Consider the following 17,600-nt stretch of genomic DNA (forward strand, 5'->3'; position numbering starts at 1 on the left):
TTTGAAAACCACACAGCACCTCCCAAATTCACTGACTGTCCCCTGGGCTTCAGAGAGCAGAAATTACCTTCTGGGCACAGAGGGTGATCCTCAAGGCCACCCTCAGCCTCGGGAGTTTCCCCACCCTGAGGCTTCTTCCTCTTCCTCTTCCTGCTGGCCTCTTCATACTCCTCTACACTAACATCCTCTAGACCAAAATTTCATTTTCAAGTCCTTTCTTTAGGATTTTCTCCATTCCAACTGCCAGCATTCCCTCTTCTCCCAGTCACTATCCTAAGACCCTCCTTGCCTCAGTTCCCCCATCATCAATAACTCACTGTCTGGCACCCTGTTGGGTCATTTTCAGCATTCAGGCCATCAGTCTCAGGATACCCTGTGCTTCCTCCCTCATCAGTATAACAGCCTGGGCTCTCTACCTTCTTTCAAACATCTGGGCCTGCCTGCTCTTGCCCTCACAAACACCTCCCCCAGAATCAACTTTGAGGTTCCTCCAAGAATCTCCTTCCTACATCCATCACACACAGAAAGCCCTCACTCATCCCCTTGACTTCAGGATTCCTGATCCTCTTTTAACTCCTTCCCAGCTGCTAGACTCCCAACCCAGCTTACTTAGCCTTTAGCCAACGGTCACTGTTCAGGACTCAGTCCTGAAGCTTAGAGCTGAGTGGTTGTTCCAGAACCCAGGAAATGACCAGGGTGCTTGCCAGGAGGTTACTGGAATGAGAATGAGTTTAGGGGTCAGATTTGTGAACTGAGGTCTGTGCTGGAATGAGCCTCCTAGGTTTATGTGACTATCATGGATGGTTTTAGACTACTTGAAACTGAGGATTTGCTAGAAGCATCTGCTAAAGTGGAAGTGGGAGTCTGGAGACCAAAGGGCACCCAAAGGGGAGATTCCCATAGACACTTTCACTTGCATCATTTCATTTAAATTCTCAAAAGGTCGGATATGAGGGCAACGTGGTTGCGACATCTGTCACCCCATTGATTGCCAGGGTTGATTCTGCTGATCTGGCTGGCTAGGCAGGTATCCCCTTCTTCCCCCACTGATCCATGTGCATCCCTCCTGAAGCTGTGCACTCAGTTGAAGACGATGACCTTTCCAGCTAGAGGAGAGGACTGGTCTTGGGTCAAGGGCATACAAGTAGCTGCACTCTCCTGCTAGAACCTCCAAACAAACTCTCAAGGTCCATTTGTAGTGAAAAAGAAATTCTCAAAAAGTGAACAGTATGTTTTCTATTCATGTTATTTATCTTTTAAAATTATTTTTGCTATTATAGATGTCCCAATTTTGCCCCTTTCCCCCACTCCACCCAGCCTACTCTCACTTTCTTAGTTAATTCCCACACTGTTGTCCACATCCATGGGTCCTTCATATATGTTCTTTGACTAATTTCTTCAAATATTCATTATTTTTGGTGTACAATTCCTAGTTTTGGTAAATGTATAAAGCCACATAACCATCACCACAAACAAGATACAGAATATCCCTGTCATTCCCCAAATTCTTCTGTCCTGTTCCTTTGTCCTAACAACCTTAAAAAAAAAAAAAACCCAGCATCTTTTGGGAGGACAATTTAGCTTTATCTAGCAATACTGAGAAGGCGTAGCTCCTTAGATCGGAGAATAAAGGGGTCACCTGAGGCTAGATTAGTTACCTTGCATTTTAGTAGTCAATGAGAAATGGCTTAGAAAACTTCCTTATGTCATATCAGCACAAAAGAAAACCAGCCAGGACTAAACCTGTCATTGTGACTTCTTTTTCTTCCACACACTGCATTCCAGGACCAATGGTGATGATGATGATGGAATACAGTACCAGTAATAATGCGTATTTTTAAGATATACAAGGCATTAGACTCTATTCCAAGTGCTTTTATCTAATTCAACCCTCACAGCAGCTCAAACGTGGATTGTGTTGCATACTAAAGAATGTGTCTAGCCTTTGCCCCTGGCTCTTGGGAGGGACCCTCTAAACCTTTGGAATTTTCTGAGTGATAGTATCTGGCATTTACGACAGGGCCCTCAAACTACATCTGAGTTTATGCTAACAAGACCCCTGCATGGTGGCCCATAGTTAGTTTCAAGATGGCAGCTGTTCATTTTGGAAAAAACAACCATGTAAGTAGGGCTTTGAGCCTTGTGATGCCAGCTTGACCTGGGAGGGAAGGGGGACTAGAGATGATGGCCAATGACTCAATCAATCATGCTTACATAACAAACACACACAGAGACACAGGAAAAACTCGGGAACTTCCTGCTGGGGAGACAATGGATGCATCTTGACACAAAGCTCTGTGTTTGGGACCCTCTCTGACCTTCCTCTATGAATCTAACTGTAATCATGGATGGTGCTTTCCTGAGTTCTGTGAGTCATTACAGCAAATTATTGAACCCAAGGAGGTCGTGGAAACTCCTGAATTTGTAGCCAGATGGTCAGAAGCATTGGTGGCCTGAGATCTCTGAGCTTGTGGCTGGTGTCTGAAGTGGAGGCAGAGGTAGGGCAGCCCGTGTCCCACTGTCCAGCAGCAGGATGAGGATGTGTGAGTTGAGTGGGCACTGAAGAAGGTAGATGGGTTTCAGCCATCTAGAAAGTATCTCACCAAAGAAGGTGGCAGGAGGCCATGTGACATCTGCTAGTGATGGAATCGGAGAAGGTGTGTTTGAAATAGTAGAATATTTATGTCTCTGCCTCAGGTTCGTGGCACAGAGCTCCTGAGGCTCTTATAATTTCGTGAGTGATAGGAATATCTTTTGTTCTAAAAAGGTGACTCTAAAAGGGTTGGCTCCTCGATGGGGGTTGGTCACCCCCCAAACCAAGCCATGATGAGAAGTTTGGACCTTTCTCCCCTCCAGGAACAGAAGAGAGGCTGAAAATGGAGTTAATGATCAATTGTGCCTACACGATGAATTCTCCATAAAAATCCCAAACTTTGGGGTTTAGAGAGCATCTGGGTTGGTGACCATGTGAAGGTGGTGGGAGCGGTTCTTCACCCCTGCCCCACACCTTGCCCTCTGCATCTCTTCCATCTGACTGTTTCTGGATAATATTCCTTTATAATAAACCAGTAAATGTAAGTAAGAGCTTCCCTGCATTCTGTGAGCCATTATCAAACCCAAGGAAGGGGTCACTGGGGTCACTGGAACCTCCAATCTATTGTTGATCAGTCAGAAGCACATATGACAAATGAACTTGTGACTTGTGTCTGAAGTAGGGGAACTGAGCCCTTAACTTGTGGGCTCTGACACTATCTCAAGGTAGACAGTATCAGCCTTGAGGTCATTTGTAGGACACCCAGATGGTGTCAAAAAGTTACTTGATGAGTGGAAAACCCACACATCTGAGGTCACAAGTGACCTGAAGTGTGGTGGCAGTGTAAGAGTAAAAGAGGAACACACTGGAGGGCTTGTGTCCCCACTTACAGCATGGGAGGGGGGTACGACTTTTATAGCAAGAAACAGAGGTGTCAAGGAGGTCTCACCAGGCTGAAGTCCTCACACTTTTGTTCCACGAGACAGCCAGTTTTTGTACTCCTGCCTCACAGAGGGCCCGCCAGGGTGACCCAGAGAAGTCATTTTAGCCAACAAGAGGCCATAGCTGTGTCCACTTAGATCAAGAGTAACTTGTTCCCATACCTGTGCCTCCTCTGAGCCCCAGTACTTTGAGAAACTAGAGCTTGATGTGGGAATGAAGAAAAGGTGTGGCAGGGACAACCAGTCTCCCTGTCGTCTCTTGGGAGTCAGGTCCCAGCCCAAACCTCTGCTGGATGCAGAGAGGAGATGATGGGATTTACACCAAGTCTGAAATGAAGACTTAAGATCAGGCTGATTTTAATACTCAGCACTGACTGGAAAGTTACAGAATGTCCAAGACACCATTAGGGTCTAAAAAAAACTTTTAACAAAACACAACTGGATCAGTGATCAGAAATATGGAACCGTTTTATATTTATACTTCCTGGACTTGATAGTCTCTGAATCACTGGTCATAGAAAGTATCTGGTGACACCGAATGTCCAAGCTGGGTCTTCTGACTCCAGGCCTGGTGGTGTTTTGTTTGTTTGTTTGTTTGTTTGTTTGTTTCATCTACTCAACATTGCCTTTTCCTGAGAGTACCGAGAAACAACTTCCTTCCTTCCCTCCAAGTTCCAAGTTATTACTGCGTAAGTCAGGACCTTTAGCAGACACATTTCAAAGTTACTGACCCCTACCTGTTGCCTAGAAATGCGACCTTGTGATCTAGCCATCTCCCAGGTCAGACAAAGGCTGAAGGCTTGCTCTCCTGGAAGGGTTTGGGGGTCAAGGGAGGGAAACAGAGGCTCCTCTACCATCCCCCCAACACTCTGTTTATGACAAAGAATTCAGGACCTGTTGCACTCATCTATTTTAGGACCTGTCTGAGTTTGGATTTCACTTCTGCTATTCTGCGGTGTGGCATTAGGCCAGACCCTGTCCCTCTCCAAGGTCCATTGAGGAAAGGAGGTGGGTGCACTGGGGCGAGCCCACCCAGCAGTCGAGTCTGTGATTCCATTACTGGGTATGTGCTGGCTTCTGGGGGCCAACTTCAGTCCTTGCAGCTCATTTGGTTTGTGATTTTAGTCATCACTCAGAAGCATAGGGACGTTGGGAAGCAATGCGGGCCTTCTCACCATATCATCAGTTACCTGGTAACTACCATATCGGGGCTCCTAGCTCGTTAGGGCTTGGCAAGATGGTCTTTGGCTAAACATGTCCTTAACTGCCTGTGAGAATTAGGTGGGAATGATATAAGCTTTAAACAACAGTGCCTGGGTAAACGCTCAATATATGTTAGTGTTATAACCATTTTCACAAATGAGTAGCTGTGGAACTTGAGAGGGTTTAGCTCCAGTGGATATCATCTCTGAACGTCCTCTCTTATCCTCTCGCTCAGGATACCGTGACTCTCAACATCTGCCACACCTTCCTGCCTGTGCTCGGGAAACGTTAGCCTGTCTGCTCACAGCCGTCTCCTCTCAGTCTAGGTTGTCCCATTTTGAAATGACATGTCTTCCCTTCTAAATCTCACCTTGCTCTTCAGCATCTTTTAATTCTTTTCTAAAACCTTTTTAAAAGATGTTATTTATTTTTAGAGAAAGGGGAAGGGAAGGAGAAAGAGAGGGACAGAACCACCAGTGTGTGGTTACTACTCACACGCCCCCTACTGGGGACCTGGTCATCAACCCAGGCATGTGCCCTGACTGGGGGTCAAACCACTGAGTTCGCAGCTGGCGCTCAATCCACTGAGCTACACCAGCTGGGGCTTCAGCATATTTTAAATATTTATCTATTTACTTATTTATTTTCTCCTTTGGAGAAAACAATGACATGTTTATTATCAGGTGATATAATTTGTTTTATATAGAACGTTCAAAATAATTTACAGATGAATTATTTAAAATAGGCAAACTTTTCAAGGTTGATAAATACAAGGTTAATGTGCAAAATTCAAGTGTCTTTTCATATACCAGAACCAACCAAAAAATGACATAGAAAGAAATACGCCATTTTTAATACAACCAAAAAAGTATCAAATACCTCAAGAGAAATCTAATAAAGATATATATGGCTGCTACATGGAAGATTATACAGCATTATATAGAGAAAAGTTTATAAAGGGCAATACATGAAAGAAAAGACCATGTAAAATACTGACTGAATTTTACAAATATGTCCATTGTTCCAAATAAATAGCTTCCTTTTTAAAATTTATTTTCATTTACAGTTGATGTACAATATTATATTCATTTCAAATGTACAACATAGTGATTAGACATTTATATACCTTACAAAGTGATCTCCCTGATAATTCTAGTACCCACCTGACACCATACATAGTGATTACAATATCACTGACTATATTTCTTGTGCTGTACTTTACATCCCAGTGACCGTTTTTATAACTGGCAATTTGTACTTAATCTCTCCTACCTTTTTGCCCATCCCTCCAACCCCCTCTCATCTTGATCCTGTTGACTACAAGTTAGGTCAGAGATGGGGCTTTTATGTCTCAGTTTCTCCCCAGAGACAAGCCGAGTGTCCTGCTTGGGTTCCGGCCTGCTATTTTGAGTTCTTTTCACTCAAAAGCGCCCTCTCCAGGAAGGGTTGCAAAGTACAGGGAGGCGTAGGGGAAGCTATGATTTCAGAGTCAGCTAGACACTGTCCTGTGTGGCTTCAGGTAAATTAACTCACCTCTCTGAATCTCAGATATCTTTACCATGGAGATACTCTTTATGGTACACCACAGTCATCATCAGATGATGTAACTATGAATAATTGACTGAATGTGATACGTAGGAGGTACTTAAAATATGAATTTCCTTGCCAGGCGGTGAAAGGCAATACCATGTGATCTCACCTATAAGTGGAACCTAATCAACAAAACAAACAAGAGAGCAAAATAGAACCAGAGACAAGTAATACAGAACAAACTGACAGTAACCAGAGGAGAGGGGGAAGGGGAATAATGGGGGAAAGAAGGGGAAGGGTTGTCAAGAAACACGTACAAAGGATCCATGGACAAAGCCAACAGGGGGTAGCGGGGAGGACCGAATGTAGGAGGTGAGGGTGGGTAAGGCAGAGGAAAAATGAATGGGGGAAAAATGGAGACAGCTATAATTGAACAATAATAAAAAAATTTTTAACAAGAAAATGTATGAATTTCTTTCCTCTCCTTTCCTCTTATTATGACACTGCCACTTAGGTACAGTGTGCGAGCTGAGAAAACCCAATTTGACCTGCTTGAATGCATATTTTTGTTAGCTTTACTTACAACCTCTTCTGTTTTATTTCTACTTCTTCCCCAGCTCTTCCTGCTTTTCATCACTTTTTTTTTAATACAAAGGCCAGCATCTTTTCTGGGCTTTCCAGTTTTCTGCCAGACTGAAAACCATCCCCCAAGGAGACTGTCTATAAAACAATCACAACTATGACCTCCAGGGAAGGATGAAGGGGAAGGACATGCTTTGCAGTGAGAAACAACTCCTCTTCCCTTCTCTTCACCAGCTGGTTGGTGCTCTCCCCTTGGTTTTCAGGTCCACAACCCATTCACCCCCAACCTCCATGTCACCTCCCTGCCCAGAACATCCTCACCTGGAAACGACCCACCCAGTCCCACAGCTGATCACACTGGCCCTGGCTACTCTTGACCCATTTCTAAACTGCTACTTCTATTTCCCCTTCTGTAAAAATAAGTGGGTGAGTTTACTTTAAGATACACAAACTTTTCCTGTAAAGGACCAGATGCTAAATATCTTGGGCTTTGCAGGCTGACAACTCAACTCTGCATGAAGTCAGCCATAGAAGGATACATAAAAGGATGGGTATGGCTAGGCTGCAATAACATTTTATTAATGGACACACAAACACTTGAATTTCATATTTTTATGCACCACCCAATCCTTTGATTCCCCAACCATTTATTTGTTTATTGTTTTATTTTTAAACATATTTTATTTATTTATTCTTAGAGAGATGGGGAAGGGAGGGAGAAAAAGAGGGAGAGAAACATCGATGTGTAAGAGATACATCAACTGGTTGCCTCTCACATGCCCCCAACTGAGGACCTGACCTGCAACACAGGCATGTGCCCTGACTGGGAATTGAACCAGCACCCCCTTGGTTTGCAGGCCAGTGCTCAATCCACAGAGCCACACCAGCCAGGGCCACTCTCCCCCAATGCCCCACAGCCATTTAAAATGTAAAAACATTCTTGGCTCTTGAGTGGTATGTTGAGCCACTTTTAAGGGTTCTCCCACCTTGTAGAAAAGTGACACTGTGAATAATCAGAGAGGGTGGTGCCTGGGTTTGTCACATGAAAAGTTTATCTTTGTTTGCAGAAGAGTGTATCCAGAGAAGGTCACTCTGGGGATAGCTGTCAAGCGGTTGCAAATGTCAGATCTGGGATGGGATGACCCATCCTGGGAGAAGTTAAAGAAGACAGGGAAAGAGATTCTGCTCCCTTTTCCTCACCCTTTCTATGACCCTGCCTTTCCCTCCAGACTAGACCCCCACCCCACAGCCCAGTGGGCCATCAGTGGAACCTGATTGCTGCATATTCCGAGCCGATGTTCCTGGACTCCTGGGTCTCCTGTGCCCTGAGGCCAGAGAAGTTGAGGGCGGCATAATGGATCTCCTCTTTGTGCTTCCCTGATTCTGGGGCTGGACGGGATGATTTGGGTCCTGGGGAGTTAGCATCTGCAGGAGGGGTCCTGGAAGGACTGCTGGGTTTGGCCCTTCGATTCCGAGCCTAAGGCAAAAACAACCATCATTCATTCATTCATTCATTCACCCATTTGTGTATTCAACAAATACTTGAGTGCTTACCGCATGGCAGGCACTGATGGAGGAACTGGGGTTACATGAGGAAGTAAATCCTCTGTTTTTCTTAAAATCCTCACCCAAGGATATGTTTTTATTAGATTGATGAGAGAGAGAGAGAGATAAGTTGCCTGCCATACATGTCCTGACGGGGGATCAAACCCACCACCTAGGTGTGTGCCCTGACCAGGGATCAAACCCGCAGCTTTTGGTGTATGGGATGATGTTCCAACCAACTAAGCCAGCTGGCCAGGGCAGTCTGTATCTCTCTGCTGTGGCCACCCTAGCAGACTAGCACAGGTAGACAGATGCCTGTAATCACCATCAAGATGCAGAACAGCTCTAATTCCAGAGACCTGGTCCTAACCTTGGGGCAGGTACTAATCTGCTCCCCAGCTCTACAACATTATCATTTGAAAAGAGCTATATACATGGAATTATGTGGGTGGGACCATTAGATTTTGGCTTTTTAAGAACATTTTTGTCCCTAAGCTTGATTTAACTGGTTGCAAGTATCAATCCTTTGTTCCTTCCTTTGGATTGTATTCAATGGGGTTGATGGATCTATCTGGGCTTTAAATGGAGATGATGTACAGAGAAGTAGCTTGGGGGTGTGGGAAGCAGAGAAGACCCACATAAGGTGGAGGTGTGCCCACCTTCTGCCTCTCAGTGACATTGATAATGGTTACATCATTAATGAGTAATGTTCTTAGTGGTGGTAACAATGGCAGAGCTGCTACATATGGAGCAAAGGCATGTGTTTTGCTCCTCAAACCAACTCGCAAAGAAAAGGGAAGAAGAAATGGAGGCTCAGAAGGAGCTAATGATTTTGGTCAAGGTCTCATAGATACTAAGTGCCAGAGTCAGGATCTGGATCCATCAACCATGCTTTCACCACCTTGATGTCCCTCGGGGAACGGGTGAGGCGGGGACGGGGCGAGAAAGGGGCGACACACCCCGGCCACTCACCAGGTGACCCGGGTTAGGGACCACGTTGACATAATCCAGGATGGTGCTCCTCCTTGTGACCCTGAGCCTGTGAGTCTCTGCTTTGGTGGGAGTCTCTGCCTGGGTTGGAGTCTCTGCCTGGGTCGGAGTCCCTGCCTGGGTCTGTTTCTTCCTCAGAATCTTCACGCTGAGGAAAGGACCCGCCTCAGTGGGCGCCCTGGCACCTCTCCTGTCCCCTGTCCCCAGAACCCATCATTCCTGCCCCTAACTCACAAAACCAAGATGAGGCAGAGGACGAAGAGGGCGGTGACGCCAGTGCCCAAAAGTACTCCACTAGAGAATCCTTTTGAGATGAGTCCTTCCTCTTCTGCAGGAAGAAAGGTGTCTGAGCCTCTCTCATCAACGCGGGTCTCGCCGCCCCACGGCCCCCAGGCATTTGGGCCTCCTGCTCCCCTTCCAGACCTCTTACCAGCAATCCCTTTCAGCCTATCTCTTTAAAACCCTGCTGCACCTCGGGCCCAGGTTTTGTATTCTCTCCCCTGAACCCCCAGCCAGAAATGCAGGTGGCCCCCGGCCCCAGCTCCAGCTCCAACCACAGGTCCCCGCCCCTGCCCCAATCAGGCCCCGCCTCCAGGGGGCGTCAAGCGGGCCCCTGACCTGGCAGCAGCAGGACGCTGGCTCTCTGGGCCCCGTGGACATTCTCAGCCTCACAGCTAAGCCTCAGGCCGGCGCTGAGCCCCGTGCGGAGGCTCAGGGAGCTGTTGGCCCAGGGCCCCGCGGAGCTGGAGGTGACCGTGTAGGAGTCGTTGCCGTGGTTCCCCTCCAGCAACGCCTCCCCCAGCCTCCAGCGCAGCGAGGGGGCCGGCTGGGCTCGGGAGGAGCAGCTGCAGCGCAGACCCTCGTCCTCCCAGGAGCACGAGTGTCCGAGCAGCCGTGGGGGGTCTGTGAGGAGCGAGGAGAAGGGTCAGCGGTGCCTCTGCCCGCCCAGGACCCAGGTGCCCTGTCCCCAGGTGCCTCATCCCTCCACTCACAGCGCACAGAGAGATGCAGGGAGACTTGGAGGGAGCCCAGCGGGTTCGAAGCTTCGCAAATGAATTCGCCTTCATGCTCCATTTGTATCCGAGGCAGCTCCAGGACCGCAGGGTCTGAGGGCTGGGAGGGGCTCAGAAATTCCCAGCGCTGGGCCCAGCTCAGCCTGGCTGCGGGGTTGCTGTGGGCAACACAGAGCAAACGCAGGCTTTCGCCCTCCAGGATGGGGAGAGACGCGCCATTCCCGAGGTTTTGCAGGACTAGGAGACAGAAGAGGCAGGAGAAATGCAGAGCTCAGGACGCAGGACCCTGGCGCATGCGCACATTCTGGACCCACAGGCCCCCCCCAATTTGGTCCTGAGAAGACATGATTGCTCTGTCCCCTCTCCTACCTGTCCCATCTGCTCCAGAGACCATCACTGTCAGGTTCTCAGGGGCATCTGAAAGAGACACACAGCACCAGCTGCAAAAGGCCAAGGGCCACACTCAGGGCAAAGGGTCCCTGGGGACGAGAGGGAGTGGCAGGCAGGGTTGGAGGACTGAATCACCACGGAGTGAGTCACCACAACACAAACCACCCTAGGAAATAGAAGAGCTCCTTCAGGGTCGGTGAACACCTGGAGATTTGGGGAGAGAGGCACCTGGAGTGGCCATGACAGTTCCAGGCCCTTCCCCTGGGCCTGGCCCTAGGCATTGCTTCCATCTGGCTGTTCTGACTCATGTCCTTTCATAGCAAACTGGTGGTCTGGTAAGTAAAATATTCCCCTGAGTTCTGGGAGTTGCTCTGCCTAGCCACTTACTCAAACCTGAGGAGGATGTTGTGGGAACCAGCCATCTATCACTTCTGATCTAGAGTCACAAGCACAGGTGACACCCTGGACTTGCTATTGGTACCTAAAGGGAGGATGTCCTGTGGGTCTGAGCCCTTCACCTGTGGGATCTGTGTCTCCAGGTACACAGGGTCAGAAGTGGGTGGAACTATACGACACTCATTTGGAGTCAGAGAATTGCTTGGTGTTGGGAGGAAAATTATCTTCATCAGAATCAGAATCAGAATCATTGTCTTGTAGGCCTGAGTGCTAGGCTGCTTTGAGTTCTGAGATCCTGCCCCCAGCCCCTGGCCCTCACCCCCTCGCCTCCCAGATACCAGCCCTGCTGGTCACACTCACACTGCACAGAGAGGTTCAGCGATCGGCTTTGGAAGCCAAGCCTGTTTTCTCCTCGGCAAGTGTAGCGTCCTGCATCCTCAGGCTTCACCCTGGGCAATGCCAGCTGCAGGCGCCCGGAGCCTGAGAGGTGGGACCAGGAGAGGACTCTGTCCTCCAGGGCCCAGCTCAGGGTGGCAGGGGGACTGCCATCTGTCTCACAGAGCAGCCGCAGGAACTGGCCTTTCTGGACTGTCAGAGATTGGCTGTCTCCCTGGAGCATCAGGGCTGCAGAGAGGAATGGAGAGAGAGCAGGAGATGGGGGCAGGGGAGAGAGAGAGAGGGGGCGGGCATTTCCCCCACACCCCTGACATCTTCTCATCGCCCAGAGGGAACTGGAAAGCCACGTCTCACCCACATGCAGGCCCTGGTACCTGATCTGTTGTCTTGGAAAATGCTGATCACCGGGACTTTGGGGGCATCTGCAACAAGATTGTGAGCTGGCATTGGGAGGAATGTTTGGTTTCCCACAGCCAGAGAGAACCCACCCTGGGAACAAAATATGACTATGCTCAGGGAAGACAAGAGACAAAGGAGTGACAAAGGATGATTGCAGAGGGAGGGCCAATGGCATCCAATATCCTTCCCATCTCGGGACCCTACTCCTTTCTCTCCGTGGACACCCTGCACACAGCCACCACAGCCAGACACAACCCTACCTCTCCAGCTGCCCACGCTGATGTCCCCACCAAACTCACAGGCCACATTAAGCTGGACACTGTTTTCGAAGCTCACACCCTCTCTGGGGAAGTGCACTCGACAGGTGAGGCTGGCATCGTGGTCCTCGGAACTTGGTGTGAAGGTGAGCACTGAGATACGAGCAGTGGTCAGACTGATTTGGTGGGTGGAAAGGGCAGCCCCCATCCAGGAGAAGGTAGGGGCTTGGCATTGTTGAAAGTTCAAGTCAAACACACAGATGGCTGTCACCTGCTGCCCAGGCTCCAGGGTCTCTGGGACGTACACAGCTGGCTTCTGTGTCCTGGCTGGGATGAGAGAGGGCACGCTTGTAGCCCCAGATGGGGTTCCCCAGGGGGTGACCCATGGTCCACTCCCCACAGGCCCTCCCAGCATGAGAGACAGGGGTTGGCAGGGAAAGGGAGGTCCCCCCCATTTCAGCCAGATCCTTACCTGTCACATTCAGATACAACTTTTTATCCATAAAATTATATCTCACGGATTTGCCTCTCTCCACCCGAAAGTGGTACGATTTGCTGTCTTCCCTCTGTGGATTTTTGATCAGCAAGGTGCAGCTATACTCCTGGGGATTGCCCACAAGGTAGAATCGGCCCTTGGCCCTTGGTTCCACCTCTCGAGACCAGTTGTTTGTGGCCACTGGAAGACCATGGAGCGTTTCTGTTCCTTCGATGAACCAGTAACCATAAGCTGGAGTGTCCTTATCCCAGCCTTCACGGGGGTAGGTGACACTACAGGGCACCAACACACACAGGCCCTCCGGCACCGTCACCACCTCCTGTACTGCCAGAGAGAATCTAGACTCCTGGCTCCAAAGAAGGCCCTTATGGCCATCGGCCCACTCACCACCCCACAGCACAGCGAAGATCAGCGTCAGGAGCATCTCTGCCCAGGCAACACTTGCAGCTGCCCAGGGACAGGCTCATTCCCTGACACTGTGACTGGCAGTGAGCAGGGGCAGAAGAGGAAGCAGGGGCAGGCAGTCAGGCAGGCGGGCGGAAGCTGAGCCTGGGGGACTGATGCATGAAATGAGCTCCTCATCTGAGACCACTGGAATCTCCCTTTACCCCCCACCCCACACCCCACCTCACCCACTTGGACTCTGCCTTTCCTGGGGGCCATGCCTGGCGTTGGGCTCGCTGAGCTGGTCCTTCCTGAGTCTCCTCTGCAGGAGGGAGTGGAAGGCAGGTGTCTAGCCCAGGGGCCTGGCTGTGGCTGGACAGTGGCACTCTCCTTCTGGGCTCTGGGTTATTGCAGAAGCAGAAGTGAAAGTTTGCAGTGAGCCCTTTTGACAGGGGCCCCTGGAGATGGAGGGGGTTGCAGTGGGCTTGAGTTTCTGGGTGTGCGGTGGGGAGCACGGGTCTTCTTGCCAGATAAAGTGCAGGATGCCTAGGAAATTTCACTCTCAGACACACAAGGAATCATTGTTTTAGTGTAAGTATATCCCAAATATTGTGTGGGACATACCTCTACTAAAATGATACACTTGTTTTTTTTTTTAAGATTTTATTTATCCATTTGTAGACAGAGGAGAGGGGTGGGAGAGAGACAGAGGGAAACTTCAATGTGTGGTTGCCTCTCAAGCATTCCCTACTGGGGACCTGGCCCACAACCCAGGCATGTGCCCAACAGGGAATCAAACCAGGACCCCTCAGTTCACAGTCCAGTGCTCAATCCACTGAGCCACACCAAGCAGGGCCGATGCAGTGAGTATATTTGAAATTCTGAGATATTTGGGTGCCTGGTGTTTTGATTTGCTAAGTCTGGCAACTGTAGGCTGGTGTCAGGGCCACGCCATCATCCTCTGTGGTGGGTTCCCAGAGCCTGGTCCCTGGGGGGGCACCCAAATCCAAGATGTGAGTCCACTTCCCACCTCCTCTCTTCTTCTGTCATACACTTGCATGAGCTCTGTGTGTGACACCTGTTGTGATAAGAACACCCACACCCAGAGGTGGATCTGGTGGCTGGAGTTGCAGGTGACATAAGGTGCAAGGCAGATGCGAAGTGAGTGGGATAAACGCCCTCACATGTTGTGCCCCTAACACAGCCTTCCTTCTGAAGATGACTCTGCTTGGTCATGTGCAGACACTGGGCTCTCCCACACAACGTCATGGCCTGGACTGCATGTGTGGCAGGCGCTAAGCTGCATTAGGAGGACATACAGTTAAATACGACCCAGTGTCTGACTTCAAAGGGATCCAGTTGGTGTCTGAAGATTCACAGAAACAGAGAAGTACCAAAGTGCTTGTAAATGTCACTCTGCACTCCCCTGCAAGCTGGGGAAATGTTCACGAGGCTCTTGGGGAAGTCCGGGTTACTTCTTCCTGGTGATGCCAGGACAGGTGTCCTGGAGCAGGTGAAACCTAACTGTCCCTGCCCTGGCATCATAATCACAGACTGGATCACTTAAATAACAGAAATTGATGTCCTTACAGTTCTGTGGGGAGTAGATGTTGCAGATCAAGGTGTCCCCATGGCTGCTGCTTTCTTCTGAGGCCCCTCTCTCTCTGGCTTGTAGATGGCTGTCTTCTCCCTGTGTCCTGTCATGGCTGTCCCTTGTGTGTGTCTGTGTCCTAATAGTCTCTTCTCAGAAGGCCACCAGTCCTATGGCTCTGGGACCACCCTCTGACTTAATTTTAACTGGATTACTTCCTGAATGGCCTATTCTCCAAAGAGTCACATTTCCAGGTACTGGACATTAAGACTTGAACACATCAGGTGGATGTGGACAAATTTGGTTCAAAACATCCACTTTCCTCTTCACTCTGATCCCCAGTCCTCACCGCCCAACTGACTTTTAGGGGGAGAGCCAGGTCCTTTCTCTCAGGGGTGCTCACAGAGGAGGGGTGTCCCCAGGGAGGAGCAGGAGGGAGGGAGGGATGTCTGGTCCTTCTGGGGAATGCCCTGAGGGAGCTGAGGACCAGGAGAATGGTAACCTGTCCATCCTCAGGTGGTTTCTCTAAACCACCACCCAATGCTGCTCCTTTAGCTTGAGAAGGGAGAAAAGACCCTCAGCCACACCAGGTCTGAATGATGCCCATCTGCAGTTCCTCGGCTCCTCCAGGCTGACCCAAGGCCTCAGAACCACACCTCAGCCTATACACCACCCTTGGGCTATTTCTTCCTTGGAACCTCAGAGCTGACCCCTCAGGGGTGGGGCTGAGGAGGACTCCAGGGTGAAGTGAGGACAGCTTGGCAGCTCTGGATGCAGAACTACATTATCAGGGGGAAATGGAAAGAGGGAAGGGTCTGAGGACCCTTCAGTGACCCCCACTGTGGACTGACCCTTTCTCCTTCTGGAGGCAGCACTAAGAAGCTCCTAGAGGTGGTCCTGAGACCCTCAGCTTCTCTCCCCCTTTCCCAGCAACACTGTGGGTTCTCTTTTCCTCTCCTCACAGGAAAAGTCCTTCAAGAATCAGACCTTCTTTATTGACCAGCCATCCTGCCAGGCCTCCTCCAGCTGTGTTCCATCTGGACATCACTCAAACTAGTCCTGCCAAGATCACCAAAGACCTCAAAAGGCTAAAACCCACAGTCCCATCTTGGTTGAAGTGGATGCCGCCCCCTCGGCAGCATGAGACTTGCACAGTCATCTGTTCCCTTCTGAAGCATGAAAGTCCAGCTTCCGTGTCACCTAGAGCTGCCACCTTAGTCAAGTTGGGGACACCATGCTCAAGCTCTGTGTGAAGGTGCCTCTTCCTGTTTCAGTGCCGCCCATGACTTCCTGCGCTGCCCACAGGGGGCGCTCCACCCACAAGCACAGACTGACCCCTGGGGAGCCCCACGCACCAAGATAGGGGAAATCACTGTTCTGGAGAAGAGCCCCCTGCACAGGGAACCCACCCAGGTCCTGGACACGTTTGCAAATGTTGCTCTTCCCAAAGGGCTACATTCCTTCTCGTTCCCTCCCCAGATGATGACTGTGTCCGGTTCACTGCACCTCTATCAACTGAGCTCTGCTGGGGGAGCATATAGAGCAAACACAGTCACCACCACCACCCCACTTGGGCCCCCTGCAGACCCACTTCCTCCGATATAAAACACGTCAGCATCGTCTCACTCTCACAGCCTCATTCTGAAATGACACGCACCCAGAAGCACTCACCACGTGACTTGCACGTCAGAAAACGTGCCACTGTGGTGTGGGTGTCCCGGCTCGCTGTTATCACAGAACACCATAGACTGGGCTGCTTAAAGAGGAAACATTCATTTACCTCAGTCCTGAGGGGTAGAAGTCCAAGATGAAGGCGCCAGCAGACTTTTGGCGTCTGTGAGGGTCCACTTCCTGGGTGACAGATATGGGCTCCTCACCATGTCCTCACATGGTGGGGCAGGGGCAGGGCATTCTGTGAGGTCCCTTTAATGCGAGACCATTTATGAGGGCTTCACCTTCGTGACCTAATCTCCTCCTAAAGGTCCCAGATCATTAGGTTTTAACACATGGTTTTGTGGGAGGCACAGTCTGTGGTATGTGGGGGTGTTGTGGTCACATCTTTCCTCTGTTCAGATTGGGGTCATGTGATGGTCAGGACCTCTTAGCTGGGCCTTCACCCTTTTCTTTCAAATCAAGACAGCATTTTGTGAGGCAAAATCTGTGGTCAGATAACCCAGTTCACTCCAATTTCCAGCAAAGGAAAACATTTGCAGTCTCAGTACTTTTATGATGAGTGATAATTGTTACTTAGTAGTGGGTGTCAACTCCCAGTGTGAAGGATTCTTTTTGCAAAAGCAAACACCAATCCTTTATGTCACAGCCTGAGGCTGTCTGGGCTCTGATCCCTGCTGACTTCCCCAGCCTCTTGTCCTTGTACTCCATTATGTTTTCAAATCACCCTTTAAGAAAGACTGAGGCAGCCCCTGCTGGCACAGATAGACAGGTCCTGGTGTTCTGCTGCTGAACATAAACACCATCACAGGATGTCACGCCAGGCCAGGCGCCTGTGTCTGTGGTGGAACCAAACCACTCCAGTCATGTCTGAGTGCAGACACAGACAGAAACATCGTCTAAGCCACACTGTGACCCAACGCCCTGATCTAGGGTACCGTGAATGACTACTTATTAACCACCTACAGCACCAGTTTCCTCTATGGGCTATGGGTGGTGCCCTATCCACATCCCTATGTGAAGCTCTAACCCCAATGCCATGGTATTTGGGGATGGGGCCTTTCAGAGGTGATCGGCTCAGGAGGTGGACTCCTCACGATGAAACTAGTGCCCTTATCGAAAGGCCTCAGGGAGCAGCCTTGCCCTCCTCAGTGTAAGGACACATTGAGGACAGGTTGCCTATGACCCAGCACATGTTCCCTTCTCAGACACCTAATCTGCCGGTGCCTTGATCTTGTACTTTTCAGCTTCAGGATTGTGAGTAAGCCCTGGCCAGGTGGCTC

The 17,600-nt window shown here is 49.8% G+C and overlaps 1 protein-coding gene across 3 annotated transcripts; it reads right to left on the reverse strand.

Annotated features, from left to right (window-relative positions):
* Nucleotides 1–6,820: 6,820 nt before the first annotated feature.
* Nucleotides 6,821–13,426, reverse strand: SIGLEC10 (sialic acid binding Ig like lectin 10). 3 transcript variants are annotated; one of them, XM_036013226.1, is made up of 11 exons: nt 13,308–13,426; nt 12,648–13,228; nt 12,218–12,502; nt 11,894–11,941; nt 11,484–11,747; nt 10,707–10,754; nt 10,317–10,574; nt 9,943–10,227; nt 9,559–9,652; nt 9,307–9,472; nt 6,821–8,266 (listed from the first exon to the last, which is right to left on the reverse strand). In XM_036013226.1, the coding sequence occupies exons 2-11, from the start codon at nt 13,093–13,095 to the stop codon at nt 8,051–8,053; spliced, it is 2,112 nt and encodes a 703-aa protein (XP_035869119.1). In that variant the 5' UTR covers nt 13,096–13,228; nt 13,308–13,426; the 3' UTR covers nt 6,821–8,050. The 3 variants fall into 3 exon arrangements, with proteins under 3 accessions (XP_035869119.1, XP_035869120.1, XP_035869118.1); XM_036013227.1 differs by having other exon boundaries at nt 12,648–12,777; nt 13,059–13,423; XM_036013225.1 differs by having other exon boundaries at nt 12,648–13,426.
* Nucleotides 13,427–17,600: the final 4,174 nt, after the last annotated feature.

The sequence above is a fragment of the Phyllostomus discolor genome, chromosome 12, assembly GCF_004126475.2.
Source record: "Phyllostomus discolor isolate MPI-MPIP mPhyDis1 chromosome 12, mPhyDis1.pri.v3, whole genome shotgun sequence".
NCBI classification, from domain to species: domain Eukaryota; kingdom Metazoa; phylum Chordata; class Mammalia; order Chiroptera; family Phyllostomidae; genus Phyllostomus; species Phyllostomus discolor.

What these genes read in the sequence shown, in the direction of transcription:
- SIGLEC10 (XM_036013226.1), bottom strand. Translation starts at nt 13,095, where the DNA reads ATGCTCCTGACGCTGATCTTCGCTGTGCTGTGGGGTGGTGAGTGGGCC. An exon ending in GCTGAACCTCTCTGTGCAGT is followed by an intron (nt 10,755 to 11,483) that starts GTGAGTGTGACC and finishes TGTCTCTTTCAG; the next exon opens with ATGCCCCTGAGAACCTGACA. An exon ending in CTCTGCCTCATCTTGGTTTT is followed by an intron (nt 9,473 to 9,558) that starts GTGAGTTAGGGG and finishes TCCTTTCCTCAG; the next exon opens with CGTGAAGATTCTGAGGAAGA.